Source organism: Oncorhynchus gorbuscha, linkage group LG09, assembly GCF_021184085.1.
Source record: "Oncorhynchus gorbuscha isolate QuinsamMale2020 ecotype Even-year linkage group LG09, OgorEven_v1.0, whole genome shotgun sequence".
In the NCBI taxonomy this organism is placed as follows: Eukaryota; Metazoa; Chordata; class Actinopteri; order Salmoniformes; family Salmonidae; genus Oncorhynchus; species Oncorhynchus gorbuscha.
The window spans coordinates 21,204,615-21,226,743 of record NC_060181.1 but is presented as its reverse complement, the minus strand read 5'-3'; the positions used below and the strand labels follow the sequence as shown (position 1 = coordinate 21,226,743).

The 22,129-nt window shown below is 44.6% G+C and overlaps 1 protein-coding gene across 7 annotated transcripts in view; it reads right to left on the bottom strand.

Annotated features, from left to right (window-relative positions):
• The window catches only part of LOC124043265 (alpha-catulin-like), a 142,494-nt gene that overhangs the window by 38,885 nt on the left and 81,480 nt on the right, over nucleotides 1-22,129 (bottom strand). For all 7 annotated transcript variants that reach the window (XM_046361651.1, XM_046361653.1, XM_046361652.1 and 4 more), the window contains 6 exons: nucleotides 18,220-18,409; nucleotides 8,720-8,907; nucleotides 6,713-6,832; nucleotides 3,131-3,220; nucleotides 1,437-1,607; nucleotides 608-808 (listed from right to left, as the gene is read on the bottom strand). In XM_046361651.1, the coding sequence (XP_046217607.1) occupies nucleotides 608-808; nucleotides 1,437-1,607; nucleotides 3,131-3,220; nucleotides 6,713-6,832; nucleotides 8,720-8,907; nucleotides 18,220-18,409 (960 nt within the window). The remainder of the gene's footprint in view (nucleotides 1-607; nucleotides 809-1,436; nucleotides 1,608-3,130; nucleotides 3,221-6,712; nucleotides 6,833-8,719; nucleotides 8,908-18,219; nucleotides 18,410-22,129) is intronic.

Below are 22,129 nucleotides of genomic sequence, written 5' to 3'. Positions count from 1 at the left end.
ACCGGCCCATGTAGATGGAAACAGACAAGTCTGAGCCTTTTGGGTAAAACACTAGGGTAAATCATGTATGGAAACACAACCATACTGAAAGAAGGAAAATAGTACTGCATAGTAGCATGCAGGAGGGTAGTGTGAAAAGGCTGGATATTCTATACTTCTCCTCCACATTATCTGTAAACCTATCAACAGTACACAAGGTCATGCAACTACACTCCTGCAGTGTGATCCATTTGTCACCCAGAGAATCACTTGACAGCTCAAGGACATTCACTGACAATATAGAAAGGAGATACAGAGAGAAGGTGAATGTGTGTGTTCCAGGTCTCTCTTGAAAAACAGATTTTTTATCTCAACGACACTAACCTGGTTAAATAAAGGTTGAATAAAATGTGCATGAAAAGGAAAAGAGGTCTGTGGGTGTAAATGTGCATATGCATGTGTTAAATCATAACATACTGTATGTGTGCTCTTAACCATGTAGAAGTATGAGTACATATCTATCACATATCTGTGTGAGTACTTGTATACGTGTTTGTGTGTCTCTGTGCTTGTGTGTATGCATGTGAGTGTTTATATGTGCGTGTGTGCCCTGTGAACGGCCACATACTGCCTCCATCCAGGCTGTGATGAGCTGGTCAGTGTCCTGGCGGGCGAGCTGGCAGAGCTGCAGGATGCCCTCTCGGTGCTCGTGGCTGGTGTAGGCCGAGTCAGTGAAGTCCTCCGTCCTCTCCACCACCGCCTCTAGCTGGCCAGACAGGGCCTGGTGGGGCAGCAAGTACAGACCCTCACGCAGACCTTCCACGTTTGACTGGGATCACAGACAGAGACACAGACATACACACAGAGAAAAACACAGAGACAGAGACACAGACATGGAGGCACAGACAGAGAGAGACACAGCGACAGAGACACAGACAGAGACATAGAGACAGAGACACAGACAGAGAGATGGAGAGAGACACAGAGACATATACAGAGACACAGACAGAGAGATAGAGAGAGACACAGAGAGACACAGACAGAGACACAGAGAGGGACACAGACAGAGACACAGACATAGAAACACATAGACAGAGACAATAGTGAATACAAAAACTATTTGTCATGCCAAAAATTGAATTGACACAGGCAGAGACAGAGACACAGGCAGAGACAGAGAAGATCATTAGAAAGCTCTATGATCTCTGTTGCAGTCTATTATCCAATTCAAAGCTAGGATAATTGACTTATTCTAAAGAACTCGCACAGAACTCCTAGCATACTTCATCTTTGTATGTAGAGGCCTAAAGCAGCATACTGTATTAACACAGGCAGGTACAGTGTTATAACACATTGTTGCGTGGTACTTAGAAACGTGTTTTTCCCCCACAAACTGGCACAAAAAACAACAACATATGGAAGGAGCCCCCAGGCGCGATCCTCCCCTGTCGTCCCACCTTGAAGTCCTTGATGCCGGTGTAAATGCTGAGGGGAAGGACCTTGGTCTCCCCGCAGGGCCGAGCGTCCGTCACAATCTCCATGACCTGCTCCAGGGCGAAACGCATGCGGTGAAACACGGCATCTTTGTTGATACGTGCCGACTCGCAGTCCGGGTGTCTGAGACACGTCTGCAGGGAGGAGAGAGACTCGTGGTTTTATAAGTATCTGGCACATGATTTGAAAACCAAGCAGCAGATGAAGAAACAGTCCATGTTTGAAATCAATTGTAGTACCTCGTATATACAGTTGAAGTCGGAAGTTTACATACACTTAGGTTGGAGTCATTAAAACTCATTTTTCAACCACTCCACATATTTCTTGTTAACAGACTATAGTTTTGGCAAGTTGGTTAGGACATCTACTTTGTGCATGATGCAAGTAATTTTTCCAACAATTGTTTACAGACAGCTTGGTAAATTCCAGAAAATGGTGTCATGCCTTTAGAAGCTTCTGATAGGCTAATTGACATCATTTGAGTCAATTGGAGGTGCACCTGTGGATGTATTTCAAGGCCTACCTTCAAACTCAGTGCCTCTTTGCTTGACATCATTAGAAAATCATAAGAAATCCGTCAAGACCTCAGAAAAAAAAATTGTAGACCTCCACAAGAATGGTTCCTCCTTGGGAGCAATTTCCAAATGCCTGAAGGTACCACGTTCATCTGTACAAACAATAGGACGCAAGTACAAACACCATGGGACCACACAGCCGTCATACCGCTCAGAAAGGAGATGTGTCTCCTAGAGATGGAACGCACTTTGGTGTGAAAAGTGCAAATCAATCTCAGAACAACAGCAAAGGACCTTGCGAAGATGCTGTAGGAAACAGGTACAAAAGTATCTATATCCACAGTAAAACGAGTCCTACATCGACATAACCTGTAAGGCCGCTCAGCAAGGAAGAAGCCACTGCTCCAAAACCGCCATAAAGCTTGGTCTCAAATGGGTCTTCCAAATGGACAATGACCCCAAGCATACTTCCAAAGTTGTGGCAAAATGGCTTAAGGACAACAAAGTCAAGGTATTGGAGTGGCCATCACAAAGCCCTGACCTCAATTCTATAGAACATTTGTGGGCAGAACTGAAAAAGTGTGTGCGAGCAAGGAGGCCTACAAACCTGACTCAGTTACACCAGCTCTGTCAGGAGGAATGGGCCAAAAGTCACCCAAATTATTGTGGGAAGCTTGTGGAAGGCTACCTGAAATGTTTGACCCAAGTTAAACAATTTAAAGGCCATGCTACTAAATACTAATTGAGTGTATATAAACTTCTGACCCACTGGGAATATGATGAAAGAAATAAAAGCTGAAATAAATAATTCTCTCTACTATTATTCTGACATTTCACATTCTTAAAATAAAGTGGTCATCCTAACTGAACTAAGGGAATTTTTACTAGGATTAAATGTCAGGAATTGTGAAAAACAGAGTTGAAATGTATTGGCTAAAGTGTATGTAAACGTCCGACTTCAAATGTATATTTAACACAAAAACACAAAAACTATATTTTAGGTGAGAAGTTTGGTTTGATTCCAAAAAAGAATGAAAATTGACATGACCACCATAAGGCCTAATTTCACCCATGCAGTACTAAGGTTTTCCAGCTCACAGCTTTGACCTACTACATTAGCAGTAGTGGTAGGATGTACACACCTTGGACGCAGTGAGCAGCATCATGGTGCATTTCTCCAGCACTGCTCTGGCTGCTGCCATCCTGGCCTTCTTATTCTCGTCCTTCAGGTCCTAAATGACAGAGACCAACACTGGACAGTTAAGCTGTGTTCATATTGACAGTTTGAATTTCCAATTTATTTGCATATCTGATTTGAATCTGTTCTTTTTCCTGCAGCCTGAACAGACAAAAAGCAGATGGAATATAATATTTCAAGACACATTTCAAACCACCTTCATAGGTGATTCCTGATTCCTGCCCATGTGACTTGTGTCTGAAAGGTCAAATGTGATGTTTTTGTCCTCAAGTGGGTCTTTGGAATATCTTGTTGGTTGCTAGCTACTCTGTTAACAGTTTGACAAGAACATGTGGCAGCTAACTAGCTTGTTAATTGTTTACAAACAAATGAGTGAATGTGACAGAAAGCTAAACAGCTACCTAGCTAGCTAGTTGACTGCTGATGCTAGCCAAAAAGGATTCATTTTGAAAGTTTGATCATATTATCCATTGAGGCTTTAACCTCTCTTGGGTAGGGGGAAGTATTTTCACCTCCGGATGAAAAGCATGCCCAAAGTAAACTGCCTGTTACTCAGGCCCAGAAGATAGGATATGCATATAAGTGATAGATGTGGATAGACAACACTCTAAAGTTTCTGTTAAAATAATGTCTGTGAGTATAACAGAACTGATATGGCAGGCGAAACCCAGAGGACAAACCATCCAGGTAAACGGAAAATTAAGGTCATAGGATTTTTCAATGTTTTCTATGGGATACCCTTATTAATAGGGACCTGGTTGCAGTTCCTATGGCTTCCACTAGATGTCAACAGTCTTTAGAAATGGTTTGATGTTTTTCTTTTGAGAAATGAAGAAGTAGCGCTATTCATTGTAAGTGTCACTCCATATGGACTCTACTGTTTTGGTGCGAGTGAACTGGAGCGCGCTTCACATTGTTTTTATCTGGTATTAGAAACAGTTTAATCCGTCTTAAATTTGATCGATCATTTACGTGTTAGTGAATGTTGGATTAGGTTGGATTAGGAACGTTGTTTTAAATGTTTGGACCAAGTTTACAGGTAATTTATTAGATACTTTGTAGGCATGTTGGGTGAGTTGAAACCTGTGTATTTCTGAATCAAATGCGCCAAATAAATGGACATTTTTGGGACATAAAGAAGGACATTATCAAACAAAAATACCATTTGTGATGTTTTTGGGACATTTTGGAGTGCCAACAGAATAAGATCTTCAAATGTAAGGCATTCAGTATAACGCTATTTCTGACTTTTGTGGCGCACCTGCCTGGTTGAAATATGATTTTCATGTGTTTGTATGCAGGGCGCTGTCCTCAGATAATCGCATGGTTTGCTTTCGCAAACCTAAAGCCTTTTTAAAATATGACAAAGCAGCTGGATTAACAAGACGTTAAGGTATATTTTGATGTATAACACATGTATACAAGAATGTTAAAATTTTAAATTTCAACGGATGTTGGCCAGGTGGGATGCTACCATCCCACCTACCCATAAGAAGTTATAAGTGTTTAAAACACGCATATTTTGAACATTCAAAGCACCTGGGAAACGTCCATGGCAGACACTGTTGTCACCTTAGCATGCAACCTAACTTTTGAGTGATAGGAAGCACGTGCACCACCACCAATCAGTCTTTACCACTGCGTATATACTATAACAACTAGCGTAGCCATGTCAGCAAATAACTGCTGTCTGAACAAACACAAATCTAATTTGGTCACGTAACTGGCTGTTTGGACAGTCAGTAGTCCAAAACTGATTTTCAATACTAAGGCACACAGTGTGAACATAGTGGTCTGGACTAGTGGACCAAGGCCACATCCCAAATGGCACCCTATTCACCATATAGTGCACTTCCTAAAGAGCATGCTGAATACATATGGACCACATTCCTATGATGGGAAAGATATGACAGAGTTATTAGGCTATGTTAAGTTAAAGCCTAGTTCTCAGGCCATCAGAGTTCTTACTCATAGACCAACCTGGTGAAGCACGACTCAATGCAGTAGATAACATTACGCAGTCGGCAGGAGACTAGATATCTCAGTTACATCCATGGACTCTCTCTCCTCTCTCTGTGTTTCAAAGACTTCAGTAGGGATTTAGTGTGTGTGTGTGTGTGTGTGTGTGTGTGTGTGTGTGTGTGTGTGTGTGTGTGTGTGTGTGTGTGTGTGTGTGTGTGTGTGTGTGTGTGTGTGTGTGTGTGTGTGTGTGTGTGTGTGTGTGTGTGTGTGTGTGTGTGTGTGTGTTTTTCAGGAGAGGCTGAATCGACTTCTCGAGGCGCAGAGCCATGGATTACTAAGGAGATGTGATGATGTGTTATTATATTCCCCTGCTCTTCGCTAGGTTAGTCTCTCAATAGAAGAGCCAGGAGATTTCCAGACGGAGAGAGAGATGGGGACGTGGCATGTTTGTGAAACACCCCTTTAAACAAAAAGAAGGGAAGGAAAGCTGAATATGATCCGTTCTCTCCCTACAGCACAGCGATAACACTTTTCATCAGCTAGTTAACGCAGTTGGATAAACCTTAACCATTATCCCAAATGGCAACCTATTCCCTGTCTAGTGCATTAGCCATTGGGCTTTGGGAACAGGGAATTGGGAGCCATTAGGGATGCATACAGAGAGACTGTGTATGAATGAAAGCATGATTAGCAGACGCTGACACTACAGGGGAACACCAGAGTTTTTCTGGCCTCATTATTTCTGTAAAACTTTGTTTTATATATATGACATGTTGCACTTGATATATTTCAAATAGAGAGTTTGTTTGATTTGACGGTCAAAATGTATCAAGGCATATCAACATTCTGCTTTCATGATGTAAACGCTCCTTAGATATGCGAGTCAGATCTGACCCATTTTTCATGCCGTTTGTCTAAACACACACACACACACACACACACACACACACACACACACACACACACACACACACACACACACACACACACACACACACACACACACACACACACACACACACACACACACACACACACACACACACACACACACACACACACACGCACACACACGCACACACACGCACACACGCGCACACACACACTCCAAGCCTGTGCAGAAGCCCTGGAGTGTATCTCTCTGTGTGTGTGTGTGTGTGTGTGTGTGTGTGTGTGTGTGTGTGTGTGTGTGTGTGTGTGTGTGTGTGTGTGTGTGTGTGTGTGTGTGTGTGTGTGTGTGTGTGTGTGTGTGTGTGTGTGTGTGTGTGTGTGTGTGTTTAGACAAACGGCACGTGTGTCTGGGTAGCAGGGGCTCGTCACACACACCCTGCTATCTGTGTCATCTTGCTGTCTGAGTGGATGTGGAGCCAACAGCACACGGCACTGTTCACAATCTGGAGGGTCTCACCCCCCCCCCCCTCTCTCTGGACAGACTGTGTTTATCAAGAGCTGAAGGGGAGTGGAGAGGCACACAGTGTTTGGTAGGATGACAGTGTGTTTGGTAGGAAGGGGGAAAGAAGGAAGACTTTATCCCAATACATGATCAGAGAGGGATGATACTCACATTCTGTCTGTCCCCGGTCAGGTGGGCGAACTCCACCATCTGATTCCCGAACTGGCTGAAGATCTGGACAAACTCTTGGAAGGTGCTCACTCTCTCCAGCTGCTCCAAGGTTACTAGCACCTGGGAAGATCAGGAACACTATTACAGTAACTACCATTGGCTCCCACACCGACACATTACACACAACAACTCTTGAATTAAACACCACATGCTGAACTCAAGGATGGCACATTTCTTTCTGCCAGAACCATGTCTTGAGGGAGCAAAGTTGCTGTGAGAGATATTACTACTTTTGACACCTCAGACTGCCTTTACTGCTGGCAAACTGCTGCTTTAAGATATGTGAACGAGGTAGCAAAGCAAATTCTTAATGTTGGTCATACAAATGATGGCCATTCATTTCACTTTCCACGCTTTCCAGCTGCAGTGTTCAGTAGAGCAGTTTGTCATGACTGATTGACTGAGACGACACGGAGGACCTGTCTGTCGAAACAGGAAAAGGTCATAGTGACAAGAACTGGTATTGTCTTCCAATCGTCTGGTGAACAGGGAAACAGGAAGGAGGATTAATGTTGGTGTCACCATGTCTCAGGAGTTATCACAATGGCCTTGGGGCTGAGTGGGGCATCTGAAAAACCAATCAGATCACAATGATTTACCCCAATCACCTCTACTGTACACAATGGAACACACTCCGTGTTGCATGAAGGTGTGTTAAAAGGGTAACCTGGGATCTGTCTGCAATACAGACATAACTCTGTGTTGCATGAAGGTGTGTTAAAAGGGTAACCTGGGATCTGTCTGCAATACAGACATAACTCTGTGTTGCATGAAGGTGTGTTAAAAGGGTAACCTGGGATCTGTCTGCAATACAGACGGAACAGAACCCATGATGTATGAAGGTGTATTAATGTATACAATAGTTACAGGAATGACTACTGTCATGAAAATGTAGAAATCATTAGCTTACTATGTCTTCAGCTACTGTATAAGACACGTACCTTGATAACATGCTACTAGTGAACTGTATTGCATTTAGATACAACTTTGTCTGACATGCAACACTGAACAAAATCAGCCGATGCATAATGCATCAAACCTTCAACACCTCTCAGACCTCCCCAAAACATCATGAAATATGGATCTATTATAAAACAGCGTGATCCATCCATCTGGAGCAGTGTGGGTGTGTGTGTGTGTGTGTGTTCATGTGTGTGTTAGAGAGTGGCTTGGCTCTAGGAGGGTAAACAGTAGTGACATCCTGCAAGCCAGGCAGGAGCTCCATGCTGTTATCAGACAGACACAGGGTTCAAAATTGAATTGTGTTTGCCAGTAATGAGAGCAGACCTGTCGCCCGTCTGTCCAAACAGGCCTTACTGGACGTGATTAGGCCCTTACACTCTGTGTATGTGTGTGTGTGTGTGTGTGTGTGTGTGTGTGTGTGTGTGTGTGTGTGTGTGTGTGTGTGTGTGTGTGTGTGTGTGTGTGTGTGTGTGTGTGTGTGTGTGTGTGTGTGTGTGTGTGTGTGTGTGTGTGTGTGCCCCCTCGCCTCTAAGAGCCACACACGCTCACACACAGCACATCCCGTTCCTGAAAGCAGCAGGAATAGAAACAGGGCCTGGTCCTTTTATGTGAATGTGCTGCTACTCCCCCACCATTATCTCCACAGCAGCAGAGGAGTTCTCCTGTACTGTGTCATGGATCTCAGATAGGATCGGATAGAGACTGGAAGGAGGATGGAGTTGCCAGTGCTGGGTGTGTGTGTGTGTGTGTGTGTGTGTGTGTGTGTGTGTGTGTGTGTGTGTGTGTGTGTGTGTGTGTGTGTGTGTGTGTGTGTGTGTGTGTGTGTGTGTGTGTGTGTGTGTGTGTGTGTGTGTGTGTGTGTGTGTGAGACTGTCTGTATCCTCTTTGTTCTGTGAGTCTGTGTGCATCTAAGGCCCTATATCTCTACTGTGTGGTCGGAAGCGGTAACTACTTAATGATCTGTTTGATGACGATGGGACCTACTTTGTTGCGTGAGGTGATGATCTGTTTGATAACGATGCGGTCTGCGAGGACCAGGACTTTGGTGACGGAGGAGAGGAGCATGCGGGCGGCCTTCACCATGCCTGTCCGGTCACTGAACACTGTTGTGCGTCCGTCCACAGGGGGAGTCACCGCAGTCCCAACGTCTGTCAGCTGGGCTATGGCATCCCCTAGAGGACAAAAAGGACGGAGGATGATAATGGTTTTTAGAGCCCGACCGATAGGTTTTTTGGGTCTGATACCAATTCCGATTTTTGGGGGGACAAAACTTACTGATACCAATATATCTGCTGATATACTGTTTAACAGTGGAAATGAAAAAGTGTAATTTTCCCGCAATGAATTCTCATAAATTGCCATTCAGAAGAGCAACTGTCCGAAGAAATATGCTTCAAATGTTGATTTCTTACATTGTGAAATGAATGACACATCATGAGAATGGCTGCAAGTGTTCAGATAAGCCTGAAATTCCCTTTTTTCATTCTATTTATAGAATATTGGTTATCTGTGGAGGAGGTGAAAGAGGAGAAGGGGGAGGGTGATGATGATGATCAGGAGGAGTAAGAGGAGTAGGGTGAGGGTGATGATGATGGTCAGGAGGAGTAAGAGGAGTAGGGTGAGGGTGATGATGATGATGGTCAGGAGGAGTAAGAGGAGAAGGGTGAGGGTGATGATGATGATGGTCAGGAGGACTAAGAGGAGAAGGGGGAGGGTGATGATGATCAGCAGGAGTAAGAGGAGGGAGAGATGATGATGGTCAGGAGGAGTAAGAGGAGGAGAAGGGGGAGGGGATGATGATGATGATGGTCAGGAGTAAGAAGAGGAGAAGGGTGAGGGGGGAGGGTGATGAGGGTGATGATGATCAGAAGGAGTAAGAGGAGAAGGGGGAGGGTGATGATGATCAGGAGGAGTAGGGGGAGGAGAGGGGAGGGTCAGAGGGTGATGATGATGGTCAGGAGGAGTAGGGGGGAGGGGGAGGGTGATGATGATGGTCAGGAGGAGTAGGGGGAGGGGGAGGGTGATGATGATGGTCAGGAGGAGTAGGGGGGGGGAGGGTGATGATGATCAGAAGGAGTCAGGGAGGGTGATGATGATGGTCAGGAGGAGTAGGGGGGGGGGAGGGGATGATGATGGTCAGGAGGAGTAGGGAGGAGGGGGAGGGTGATGATGATGGTCAGGAGGAGTAGGGGGAGGGGAGGGTGATGATGATGGTCAGAAGGAGTAAGAGGGAGGGGGAGGGGGAGGGTGATGATGATGGTCAGGAGGAGTAGGGGGAGGGGGAGGGTGATGATGATGGTCAGGAGGAGTAAGAGGAGGAGAAGGGGAGGGTGATGATGATGGTCAGGAGGAGTAGGGGGAGGGGAGGGTGATGATGATGGTCAGGAGGAGTAGGGGGGAGGGGGAGGGTGATGGTGATGATGGATCAGGAGGAGTAGGGGAGAAGGGGGAGGGTGATGATGATGGTCAGGAGGAGTAGGGGGAGGGGAGGGTGATGATGGTCAGGAGGAGTAAGAGGAGGAGAAGGGGAGGGTGATGATGATGGTCAGGAGGAGTAGGGGGATGATGGGGAGGGTGAGGGTGATGATGATGGTCAGGAGGAGTAAGGAGGAGAAGGGGGAGGGTGATGATGATGGTCAGGAGGAGTAGGGGGAGGGGGAGGGTGATGATGATCAGAAGGGTAAGAGAGACGGGAGGGTGATGATGATGGTCAGGAGGAGGGTGATGATGATGGTCTGGAGGAGTAAGAGGAGGATAATGGGGAGGGTGATGATGATGATGGTCAGGGGGGAGGATGATGATGGTCAGGAGAAGGGGAGGGGAGGGTGATGATGATGGTGGTCTGGAGGGTGATGATGATGGTCAGAGGAGGATATGATGGGGAGGGTAGGGGGAGGGGGAGGGTGATGATGATGGTCAGGGGAGGGGAGTGAAGAGGAGAGTAGGGGGGGGTGATGATGATGGTGAGTGGGGAGGGGGAGGATGATGAAGGAGGAGTAGGGGGAGGGGAGGGTGATGATGATGGTCAGGATGGATGGTAGGAGTAGGGGGAGGGGGAGGGTGATGATGATGATGGTCAGGAGTAGGGGGGAGGAGGAGTGATGATGATGGTCAGGAGGAGTAAGAGGAGAAGGGGGAGGGTGATGATGATCAGGAGGAGTAAGAGGAGTAGGGTGAGGGTGATGATGATGGTCAGGAGGAGTAAGAGGAGAAGGGTGAGGGTGATGATGATGATCAGGAGAAGTAAGAGGAAGAGAAGGGTGAGGGTGATGATGATGGTCAGGAGGAGTAAGAGGAGAAGGTGATGATGATGGTCAGGAGGAGTAAGAGGAGAAGGGGAAGGGTGATGATGATGATGGTCTGGAGGAGTAAGAGGAGGATAATGGGGAGGGTGATGATGATGATGGTCAGGAGGAGTAAGAGGAGTAGGGGAGGGTGATGATGATGGTGGTCTGGAGGAGTAAGAGGAGGATAATGGGGAGGGTGATGATGATGATGATCAGGTGGAGAAAGAGGAGAAGGGGGAGGGTAAAGATGATGATGATCAGGAGAGGGTGAGGGTGATGATGATGGAGGAAGAGAAGTAGGGTGAGGGTGATGATGATGATCAGGAGAAGTAAGAGGAAGAGAAGGGTGAGGGTGATGATGATCAGGAGGAGTAAGAGGAGAAGGTGGAGGGTGATGATGATGGTCAGGAGGAGTAAGAGGAGAAGGGGGAGGGTGATGATGATGATCAGGAGAGTAAGAGGAGAAGGGTGATGATGATGATCAGGAGGAGTAAGAGGAGAAGGTGATTATGATGGTCAGGAGGAGAAAGAGGAGGAGAAGGGGAGGGTGATGATGATTATCAGGAGGAGAAAGAGGATGAGAAGGGGAGGGTGATGATGATGGTCAGGAGGAGTAAGAGGAGGAGAAGGGGATGATGATGATGGTGATGATGAAGGAGGAGGGTAAAATGATGATGGTCAGGAGGAGAAGGGGAGGGTGAGGGTGATGATGATGATCAGGAGGAGTAAGAGGAGAAGGGGAGGGTGATGATGATGATCAGGAGAAGTAAGAGGAAGAGAAGGGGGAGGGTGATGATGATCAGGAGGAGTAAGAGGAGAAGGTGGAGGGTGATGATGAAAGTCAGGAGGAGTAAGAGGAGGAGAAGGTGATGATGATGATCAGGAGGAGTAAGAGGAGAGGGGAAGGGTGATTATGATGATGATCAGAGGAGGAGAAGGGAGGGTGATGATGATTATCAGGAGGAGAAGGGGAGGGTGATGATGATGATGATCAGAAGGAATAAGAGGAGGAGAAGGGGGAGGGTGATGATGATGATGATCAGAAGGAATAAGAGGAGAGAAGGGGGGAGGATGATGATGATGATGAATAAGATCAGAGAAGGGGAGGGTGATGATGATGATCAGGAGGAGAAGGGGGAAGGTGATGATGATGATGATCAGAAGGAATAAGAGGAGGAGAAGGGGGAGGGTGATGATGATGATGATCAGAAGGAATAAGGGAGGAGAAGGGGATGATGATGATGATGATCAGGAAGAATAAGAGGAGGAGAAGGGGGAGAGGGATGATGATGATGATCAGGAGGAGTAAGGTTCAGGAGAAGGGTGATGATGATGATGATCAGGAGGAATAAGAGGAGGAGAAGGGTGATGATGATGATGATCAGGAGGAGTAAGGTCAGGAGAAGGGTGATGATGATGATGATCAGGAGGAGTAAGAGGAGGAGAAGGGGGAGAGGGATGATGATGATGATCAGGAGGAGTAAGGTCAGGAGAAGGGTGATGATGATGATGATCAGGAGGAGTAAGAGGAGGAGAAGGGTGATGATGATGATGATCAGGAGGAGTAAGAGGAGGAGAAGGGGGAGGGTGATGATGATCAGGAGGAGTAAGAGGAGGAGAAGGGGGAGGGTGATGATGATGATGATCAGGAGGAGTAAGGTCAGGAGAAGGGTGATGATGATGATGATCAGGAGGAGTAAGAGGAGGAGAAGGGTGATGATGATGATGATCAGGAGGAGTAAGAGGAGGAGAATGGGGAGGGTGATGATGATCAGGAGGAGTAAGAGGAGGAGAAGGGGGAGGGTGATGATGATCAAATCTTTTGGAATTGTTCTATATCATTCAGCATAGAAACACCATACAACATTTTCAGAGGTACAATGTATCATACATTATCACTTTATCTAAATGTTCTAATAGTTGGTCATATTTCTTCACAGTGGTTTCATGCAAACCCCATTATCCAAAAACTTAAAAGTTAAAAGTTGCATAAACTAAAAAGTGACACCCAGAATTCAGCTCCACTTTGTTAGAGATAAAAACCCTTTAGGTTCCCTTCCCATGGTGCCCTATGTGACAGTTGAGAGGCTCCTCCCCTCCTTTCTCTTCTTTTCTCCTCTGCTCTCCTGTCAGTCAACGGTAGCACCATAAACCCCAGTGGGAACATCTCATCCTGGACAGGCTTATATTCAGCTCGGTGGCACTGCAGCAATGTGATGCCAGCCAATGCTAAGGCCAGCTGGCACGCCCTCTGAGTGGCATGACCAGGCCATTTCAAACTGAGAGGCTGGTACACTGGAGGGTCGCTAATTCCTTCACGGAACTCCAAAACAACCCTGGGTGCACAATGGAAAAGGAAAACCAACATGTAAATATTGGGCTGAAGAACCATAACTAAAATAGTCTCGGGCAGTAGAGAGAGAGCGAGAGAGAAGGGGGGGGTGGGGAAGACTTGTATCACGTTGGCTGCATGGTTTGGCTCCTTGTTTGGGTTGGTTTGCAATCCAAAATAAAGTGCACCGACGCACTGATTGCATTCGACAGCCCCTTGTGGATGCCAGAATCCCCCAAACCAGCTGAAACATTCAGCATAGCTCACAAATAATATTGCTGAACATCAGAATACGGTCCGGAAGCTGCATGGAGTTTGATTAAGCTATGCCAAATGTCCCCCTCCATGCTTCCCAAGAATGTTGTAACAGTGTTGCTCATTCGTCTTCTTGTTCTCTTTATCGCTAAGATCTCTTTTTATGGGAATTGTTTGTTTTCTGCTGCTTGCTATTCGTATGGGATGAACACTTGAACTGATTAAAACCTGTGGAGTCTTGTAACTGGCCGAGTCCTGACCATAAAAAGAGCCTTGTAACAGAGTGATTCTGATATTATGTAGTCTACAGCCTGCATGTTGCACTGACATACACCGTTTGAGAGATACAGGACTGTGGTGCCCTTTTACACACTCACTAAACTCTCAATACAGTATCTGCCTCCTAAAACCTTAGTTAGCGGCATAATATGTTTGGTCTGGTCAAGCAGAACAGATTGAAGCCAACAACTATGCCTCATTGCCCCCTCTCTACGACATCGCCCCATGATGGAGATCACCAAATGAAAGTAACGTAATCACCTTTTTTATTTATTTCATTACGCTTCCTGCCTGCATGCCTTCCTACCTCCATCCTCCTTGTTTGCTTCCCTCACTCCCTGCCTGTCTCCCTGTGTCTTTGCCTGCCTTCCTGCCTCCCTGCGCTGGAGGAGGTTCGCCTTGTCTCTTCCTCCCTCTGGCTACACTTTAAGAGGCCATCAATCATTCTCCTCTTCCCGCAGATTTAAAGCTTTACCTTCCTTTCCTTTCCCCTTCTTCTTTCTTTCTTTCTTTCTTTCTTTCTTTCTTTCTTCCTTTCTTTCTTTCTTTCTTTCTTTCTTTCTTTCGTTCTTTCCATCACAGAGAAGACAACTTCATTCCGTCCCAGAACGACGGAGGGAAAAGTTCACTTTCTGTCTTTTTAACGGTAAAGGTAAAATATTCCCTCAATAGATTGAAGAAGGTAAGAAAACGTAAGAGAGGAGGAGTGGAAGGAATAAAATTGGCTACAGTGGGCCACTCTGGCTGACGCTTCCCACCAGCTCGCTTTTGTTTGGGTTCAGCGCTTTTCAAATCAGCACACTGGGAGATTAAACACACTGTTACACATGCCGTGTCTCCCCACGGTAACCCTATTATCCCGTGTTGGCTTCTAAATTCTTACCCTGTGAGATTTTGTTTTGGACTTCATATATCAACAGGAAAAGACTTTGATTGGGCCTTTGACCCCCTATTCATCCTGCTATTTTTCACTTGGTAAGAGTTGCAAAGCCGGCTCAAAAATATATTACTCTGTTTCTTTTAAAAGAGTGTTGATAGCTGCGGTGTAGATATCCTCCTCCCACGGCACGTGGTAGTTATTCCGAGAATGACAGGACAGTTATGATGAAGAGATAAAGGGTCGGCGTTTGTAGGTATATTTAGTTGCATGGGCTCATGGAAAAGTGCTGAAAGAGGGGGGCACAAGGTCACACGTCCCAGTTTCTCTATTTGTCTCTCTAAGCAAAGGATTCAACTGCCGACAGCTGAGAACAGGCGAGATTCTCTCTCTCTATATCCCTCTGAGCGAGAGAAGTTACTGAAGATGAGTGAACTCTGTCCAGAAGACAGAGCAAGCAAGCCTCAGAATAACCTTCATTACGCCTGCAGCCCTGCCTGCCTGGTACACAAACACTTCAGCCTCAAATTCCACAGCTCTCTCCTTTTCCAAACGTTACTCATACTGTTCTGTTCTCTGTCTCTGCATTTCCCCCTCAGGAAAGAACATAACCAACGTCACTTCCCTCTATCCTCTAGTCTTGCAAACTTAAACTAAACTTCACTCAGAACTAACAAAAACAACAGTATTTGACTTCTGAACACCTCCAGTGCAAATATGTTGAATAGGCAGAGTTAGGGTTGCACATTTTGGGGAATATTCAGAGGTGGAAACTTTCCGTGGGAATATATGGGAATTAACGGGAATATATGGGAATTAACGGAAATATATGCAAATTAATATTAATACTATTTAAACGTAGATGTTTTTTTGCATTGGATATAGTTACCATATCATATGGAGACAGAAATATAAACCTTTTACCGTATCGTAAGTAGACATAATTGCAAATGATTAAATCCTTCCAATAGAAAAAAACAAAAAACATTTAGTTACGAATTGAACTTTATTTAAATGCGTTGACTCTTCACATGGGATGATTTCACTGAACAACAAAAGAAAGGGAATATTGAATGATCCCGAATGATCCATCACATCTCCCAAAAATGTTTTCAACATACAGTACATCTGTAAAATGATAGTCTCGAAACTAAAGCTTTGGTTGTCTTCCTCTCAGGCTTCCATGTCTTCTCCCTGGACCTCCTTAATGTCCACCTCTTGAACCTCAGACTCTGAGGCCTCATTTTCACTGTCACTTTCCAACCTTGTTCAGGATGGCTCGTTGTCAGGCTCAAAAAGACTCAAATTTGCCCAGATAGCCACCAATTTCTCAACCCTTGTATTGGTCAGCCTGTTGCATGCTTTGGTGTGTGTGTTCCCAAATAAAGACCAGTTGCGCTCTGAGGCGGCTGATGTTCGTGAGATTTGGAGGCTGATGGAGGCAACAGGGAAAAGAGCCTCAGATCCACAACGTCCCTTCCACCAGGTGGCTGATGAGATATGTTGGCACGATTGCCATATTGCATCTCCATCTCAAAGCCCTTGCTTGGAAGTGTACTTCACCAGACTGCCAAGAACCTTTCCCTCAGCCAGGCCAAGGTTGCGAGACACAGTAGTGATGAAAACATAGGCCTTGTTGATCTCTGCACCAGACAGGATGCTCTTGCCAGCATACTTGGGGTCCAACATGTACACTGCGGTGTGTATGGGCAGAAGTCTTCACGCTTTTTGATGTATTTCAGAACTGCAGTTTCCTCTGCTTGAATCAACAGTGAAGTGGGCAGGGCAGTACGGATTTCTTCTCTTACACCTGAAAGCAGAGTCTGAACATCAGGCAGGATGGCATTGTCTCCCTCAATCCGTGTAATGGCTACTGCTATAGGTTTCAGGAGTTTCAGGCTGCTTACTACTCTCTCCCAAAATACATCATCCAGGAGGATCCTCTTGATGGGGCTGTCCATATCAGCAGACTGTGATATGAAAATTTACCACCAGAGACATTCTTCGGAGGACAGGAAGATCTCTGTTGGCCAACACGACCAGCATCTACGACCAACCTACCGAAGAGCAGCTCAGAGTAAATATTTATTGCATTTTCCTTTTCCAAATGGGCGGTAATTTAGAATGCATAAGATTCTGTATTTGCGATAGAGTAGCTGCCTGCGATAGAGTAGCTGTCTTGTTTTGCTGATTCAACTTGTTAGCAAGGGTTCGGGAAGATAACCAAGAATTTATTTTTAAAAAGCACCTTTATTTAACTAGGCAAGTCAGTTAAGAACAAATTCTTATTTTCAATGACACCTGGGAACAGTGGGTTAACTGCCTGTTCAGGGACAGAACGACAGATTTGTACCTTGTCAGCTCGGGGATTTGAACTTGCAACCTTCCAGTTACTAGTCCAACACTCTAACCACTAGGCTACGCTGCCGCCCCTAATTTAGAACATTCAGATGAGACTGAAATAAGGTGACGTTTGATAATGATGTAAAATATTACTTGGTCTTTAAGAGTTTATTTGGAAGATAACAGCTCTATAAATATTATTTTGTGGTGCTCCGACTCTCTAGTTAATTACATTTACATGATTAGCTCAATCAGGTAATATTAATTACAGAGAAAGGATTTTATAGAATAGCATGTAATATCACTTAATCCGGCATAGCCAAAGACACAACAATAAGGTGTCTGATTCATAATTTTCACCTGAAATAGAAGTAGAGGGACTTTTGTCAGAGGTTGCTTGTTGTGAGCGCTGAGGGAACGTTATGCACTTGGTCAGATGATTCTGCGTCTTTGTTGCATTCTTCACATATGATTTGGCACAGTATTTGCAAATGTACACAACATTTCCTTCTACATTAGCTGCAGTGAAATGTCTGAATACAATTCCCTGTGCAGAAATGGTTAATAAATTAGAAATGATTTAAACACACTTTGCTATAGGGTACTATTTACTAGTTAACAAAAAATAACGTATGTCATATAAAATATTCACCCCACCCAGTATTGTAATCAAAACTTACCAGAAAGCATGTAGTCCTTGGTTCATATAATATGTAGCGCAGGCTCAATAGCATCTCATTAGTGTGCAAGATCTTGAGAATCAGCTGTACATGTGATGGAAGAATGAACTGTGCTTGCAGAGGGTTGCAATTCCATTGAATTGGGGATAGTTTAACCAACATATGCCACAAGACCTAGAATGGCCTTCTCCGTATCCCACAAAAAAGGTTCACTGTTGTAAGCAAATTTATTGTGTGAATTTACGCACAATTCGCCAAATTCAAGGGCTTAACTTCCCATGGAAATTTTCCGACCCATTTTAAAAATGTATTTATGATGAAAACAGCAAAAACACTCCCTTCGTTGGACTGCATTGAAAATGGCACCTTCTTCCCTATAGAGTGCACTAGGATGCCATTTAGGAAGTCATTTCAGACGCAGATCCAGTTACCTGCTCTGCGGGCCTCGAAGCAGGCCATGCCCATCTCCTCCTTCAGCTCCTCGTTCTCCACGGCAATGGCCTCGCCCACGGCAACGAAGCGACCCACAGCAACACTAACAGCCTGACCCACCTTCTGTATGGCCTGCTGCGTCCGCTCAGACTTCTTTGGTTTGTCTTTGTGATTGATCAGGGTGGTGATCTAGAAGGATACAGAGACAGAGACTAGTCAGTGAGGTGTGCCTTGTGTGTTTGTAATATAGGTGTACAGCAGTGGTCGCCAACCGGTCGATCGCGATGAATCTCTGTGATAAACCCAACAATAAAGCCGTGTGTTCCTTTTCTTTCCGTTTCCCGCTGTTGACGGTAGGGGCACTTGATTCAGCACCGGGAAGGAAACGTGTTCCCGTTTTAAACCATTTCATGTGTCTGAAGGTAGATCTCTGCCTAACCGGCAGGCCCAGAGAGCAGATCAAGTGCACCTATAGGCCTAATGCTAGTCAATCAGATATTTCAGATCACCGTGTCTACACAGTTTCCTCGCTCCATAGACTGTAAAAAGAAGCATTGAACTCACAGCAAAGTTGATCCTGTGAGATTTCAGAACAGTTCAAACCATGAGTAGAGAGAGACTCAACCAATACAGCAGAGAGGTGCTGTTTTTATGAGTGAGTTCATGTTTAAGTTGTTATTCAGCACTGTCAACACTTAGTTCATCAGTTTTATAAGCCATGAAATGCGAGTGTTTCGATAAGCTTGCGTTGTTGTTGTTTCTCTGGTCATAGGAGTAACAACTTTAATTGGTTCATGAGGCAGAAGTAATGCAGTGCAACCTAAGCCTCACCATCAGCTGGAAGACTGTGTCCCCTTTTCTCAGTTGAGGGAGGGAGAGAGGAGGGACAGTGAGTCTGGTGAGAGGCAGCCTCCCCTCAGACTGACCATCAGATGCAGGCCATCAGCACAGTAAACAAAACAAGCTAATTATTATGCTCACTCAGCTGTGCCTCACAAGTAATAGAACAAATGATCTATTACCAGTGTGATCATATACCTACAATTTTGAAATATAATTTAAAAAGATGGTCTGAGAAGAACAACATCGGCTGGGCAATTCAAGCGTAGCCAATATGCAGTGATAATGTTTTGGGCCTATAGCCTACTGCACAAACCTCATTGCTACATAACTGTTTTTAATTAGTTAATGTAGGCTCATGTTTTTTAAGTCATGTTTAAAAAAAATCTGAGCGGTAGATCTCGGCTTGCATTTTGACTCAGAAAGTGATTTTGACTCAGAAAAGGTTGTTGACCACTGGTGTATAGGAACCGTGTAAAGGAATCATATTTTGAAGTACCCGAGAATGCTGTCATAGCTGGTGAGGAACTGGTCATTTGAAGATTGCTGCTGTCCTCAACCTGACTCGGCATACCAACCAGTTTCACTAAAACAAATCACTGTCTTGTCATGGAAAATTTCTAAATTAGACATACTATGCTGTTTTTACTTAGAGAATTGTCCATTGCATATGCTTGTGATTTTTTTTGCTGATGCAAGCTTGTTGTCTTGTGTGACTTAGTTAGCCTGGGTATACAGATAAGATAAGAGCTGGGATAAGAGCAGATAAGAGCTGGGTGCAACCGCACTATGTATCATGACTCAAGGCGAGACCCAAATGCACAGGAGGCAGATGGTTGGAGTTTAAGATGTTTAATAAATCCAAAGGGGAGTAGGCAAGAGAATGGTCATGGACAGGCAAAATGTCAATATCAGATCAGAGTCCAGGAGGTACCGAAGGGCAAGCAGGCTCGAGGTCAGGGCAGTCAGAATGGTCAGGCAGGTCGGGCATAGAGTCCAGAAAACAGACAAGGGTCCGAACCGGGAGGACTAGCAAAAGGAGAATTGAAAAAGGAGTACGGGAAAAAATACGCTGGTTGACTTGATAAACATACAAGACGATCTGGCACAGAAAGATAGGAAAAACAGGGATAAATACACTGGGGGAAATAAGTGACACCTGGAGGGGATGGAGACAATCACAAGGACAGGTGAAACAGATCAGGGTGTGACAGTTTGTGACATCCTGTTTGAACTATCTGCAGGAACTCCTCTGTGTGGAAACTTGCAGGAAAGATCAGACAATGGTGGCAACATCAGCTATCTTAATCTACACAGACAAGCTAAATGCCTTTTTTATACACTATGTTCCCCACCCCTGTTTACACACATCTGCTAACTGCCACATAGACAAAAAGATTTAACTTTTTTATAAAAGCTGAGAGACAACTCTGTTCGTTGGGCCTTAACTTAGTACTGTTGAAGAGCATAGTTGACTGCTCCATTTTTTCAAATCTTATAATAAAGTTGTTGTTTGAAGATTCTGCAGTCTCTCTTCTCTTCGAACAGTTAAGATCAACACAGTAACGGTGAGTGGGTAAAATCACTGGGGGAAAAAGCCATATTACAAAGCCATTATTATGTGTTGCGATAATTGCGTTGTTTGCTCTATAATCTGTTCGTTCATATGCCTTGACGCCATTATATATAGGCCTATAGGCCCAGAATAAATTCAGCCACACCTTTGTTTCATCACAAAACCGGAGAGCAACATCTGTCCGGTGAAGTCCACAAAACATATGGCCTGTAACAAGCAGTTACATTACCTACAGCAGGGTCACGGGTGGGATGGTGTTCTTCGGCTTGCAAGCATCCCCCTTCTTCCTCCAAACATAACAATGGTCATTATGGCCAAACAGTTCTATTTTTGTTTCATCAGACCAGAGGACATTTCTCGAAAAAGTACGATCTTTGTCCCCATGTGCAGATCCAAACCGTAGTCTGGCTTTTTTATGGCGGTTTTGGAGCAGTGGTTTCTTCCTTGCTGAGCGGCCTTTCAGGTTATGTTGATATAGGACTCGTTTTACTGTGGATATCGATGCTTTTGTACCTGTTTCCTCCAGCATCTTCACAAAGTCCTTTGCTGTTGTTTTGTGATTGACTTGCACTTTTTGCACCAAAGTATGTTAATCTCTATGGGACAGAATGTGTCTCCTTCCTGAGCGGTATGACGGCTGCGTGGTCCCATGGTGTTTATACTTGCGTACTATTGTTTGCACAGATGAGCGTGGTACCTTCAGGTACCTTGTACAGATGAATGTGGTACCTTCAGGTTTGGAAATTGCTCCCAAGGATGAACCAGACTTGTGGAGGTCTACAATTATTTTTCCTGAGGTCTTGGCTGATTTCTTTTGATTTTCCCATGATGTCAAGCAAAGAGGCACTGAGATTGAAGGTAGGCCTTGAAATACATCCACAGGCACACCTCCAACTGACTCAAATGATGTCAATTAGACTTTCAGAAGCTTCTAAAGCCATGACATCATTTTCATGAATTTTCCAAGCTGTTTAAAGGCACAGTCAACTTAGTGTATGTAAACTTCTGACCCACTGGAAATGTGATGCAGTGAAATAATCTGTCTGTAAACAATTGTTGGAAAAAGTAGATGTCCTAACCAACTTGCCAAAACTATAGTTTGTTAACAATAAATTTGTGGAGTCGTTGAAAAATGAGTTTTAATGACTCCAACCTAAGTGTATGTAAACTTCCGACTTCAACTGTATGTAGATATCCTATTTAACAAATCACCCGTTTCCAGCTACAATATTAATTTACAACATTAACAATGTCCACACTGTATTTCTGATCACTTTGATGTTATTATAATGGACAAAAAATTCGCTTTTCTTTCAAAAACAAGGACATTTCTAAGTGACCCCAAACTTTTGAATGGTACTGTATATATTTTTTGAAGTCAGTTAATTAAGAACAAATTCTTACGTACAATGACGGCTTACCAAAAGGCAAAAGGCCTTCTGTGGGGACGGAGGATTCACCAATCAATGAGAAACTTGACCCTGTCTCTCACT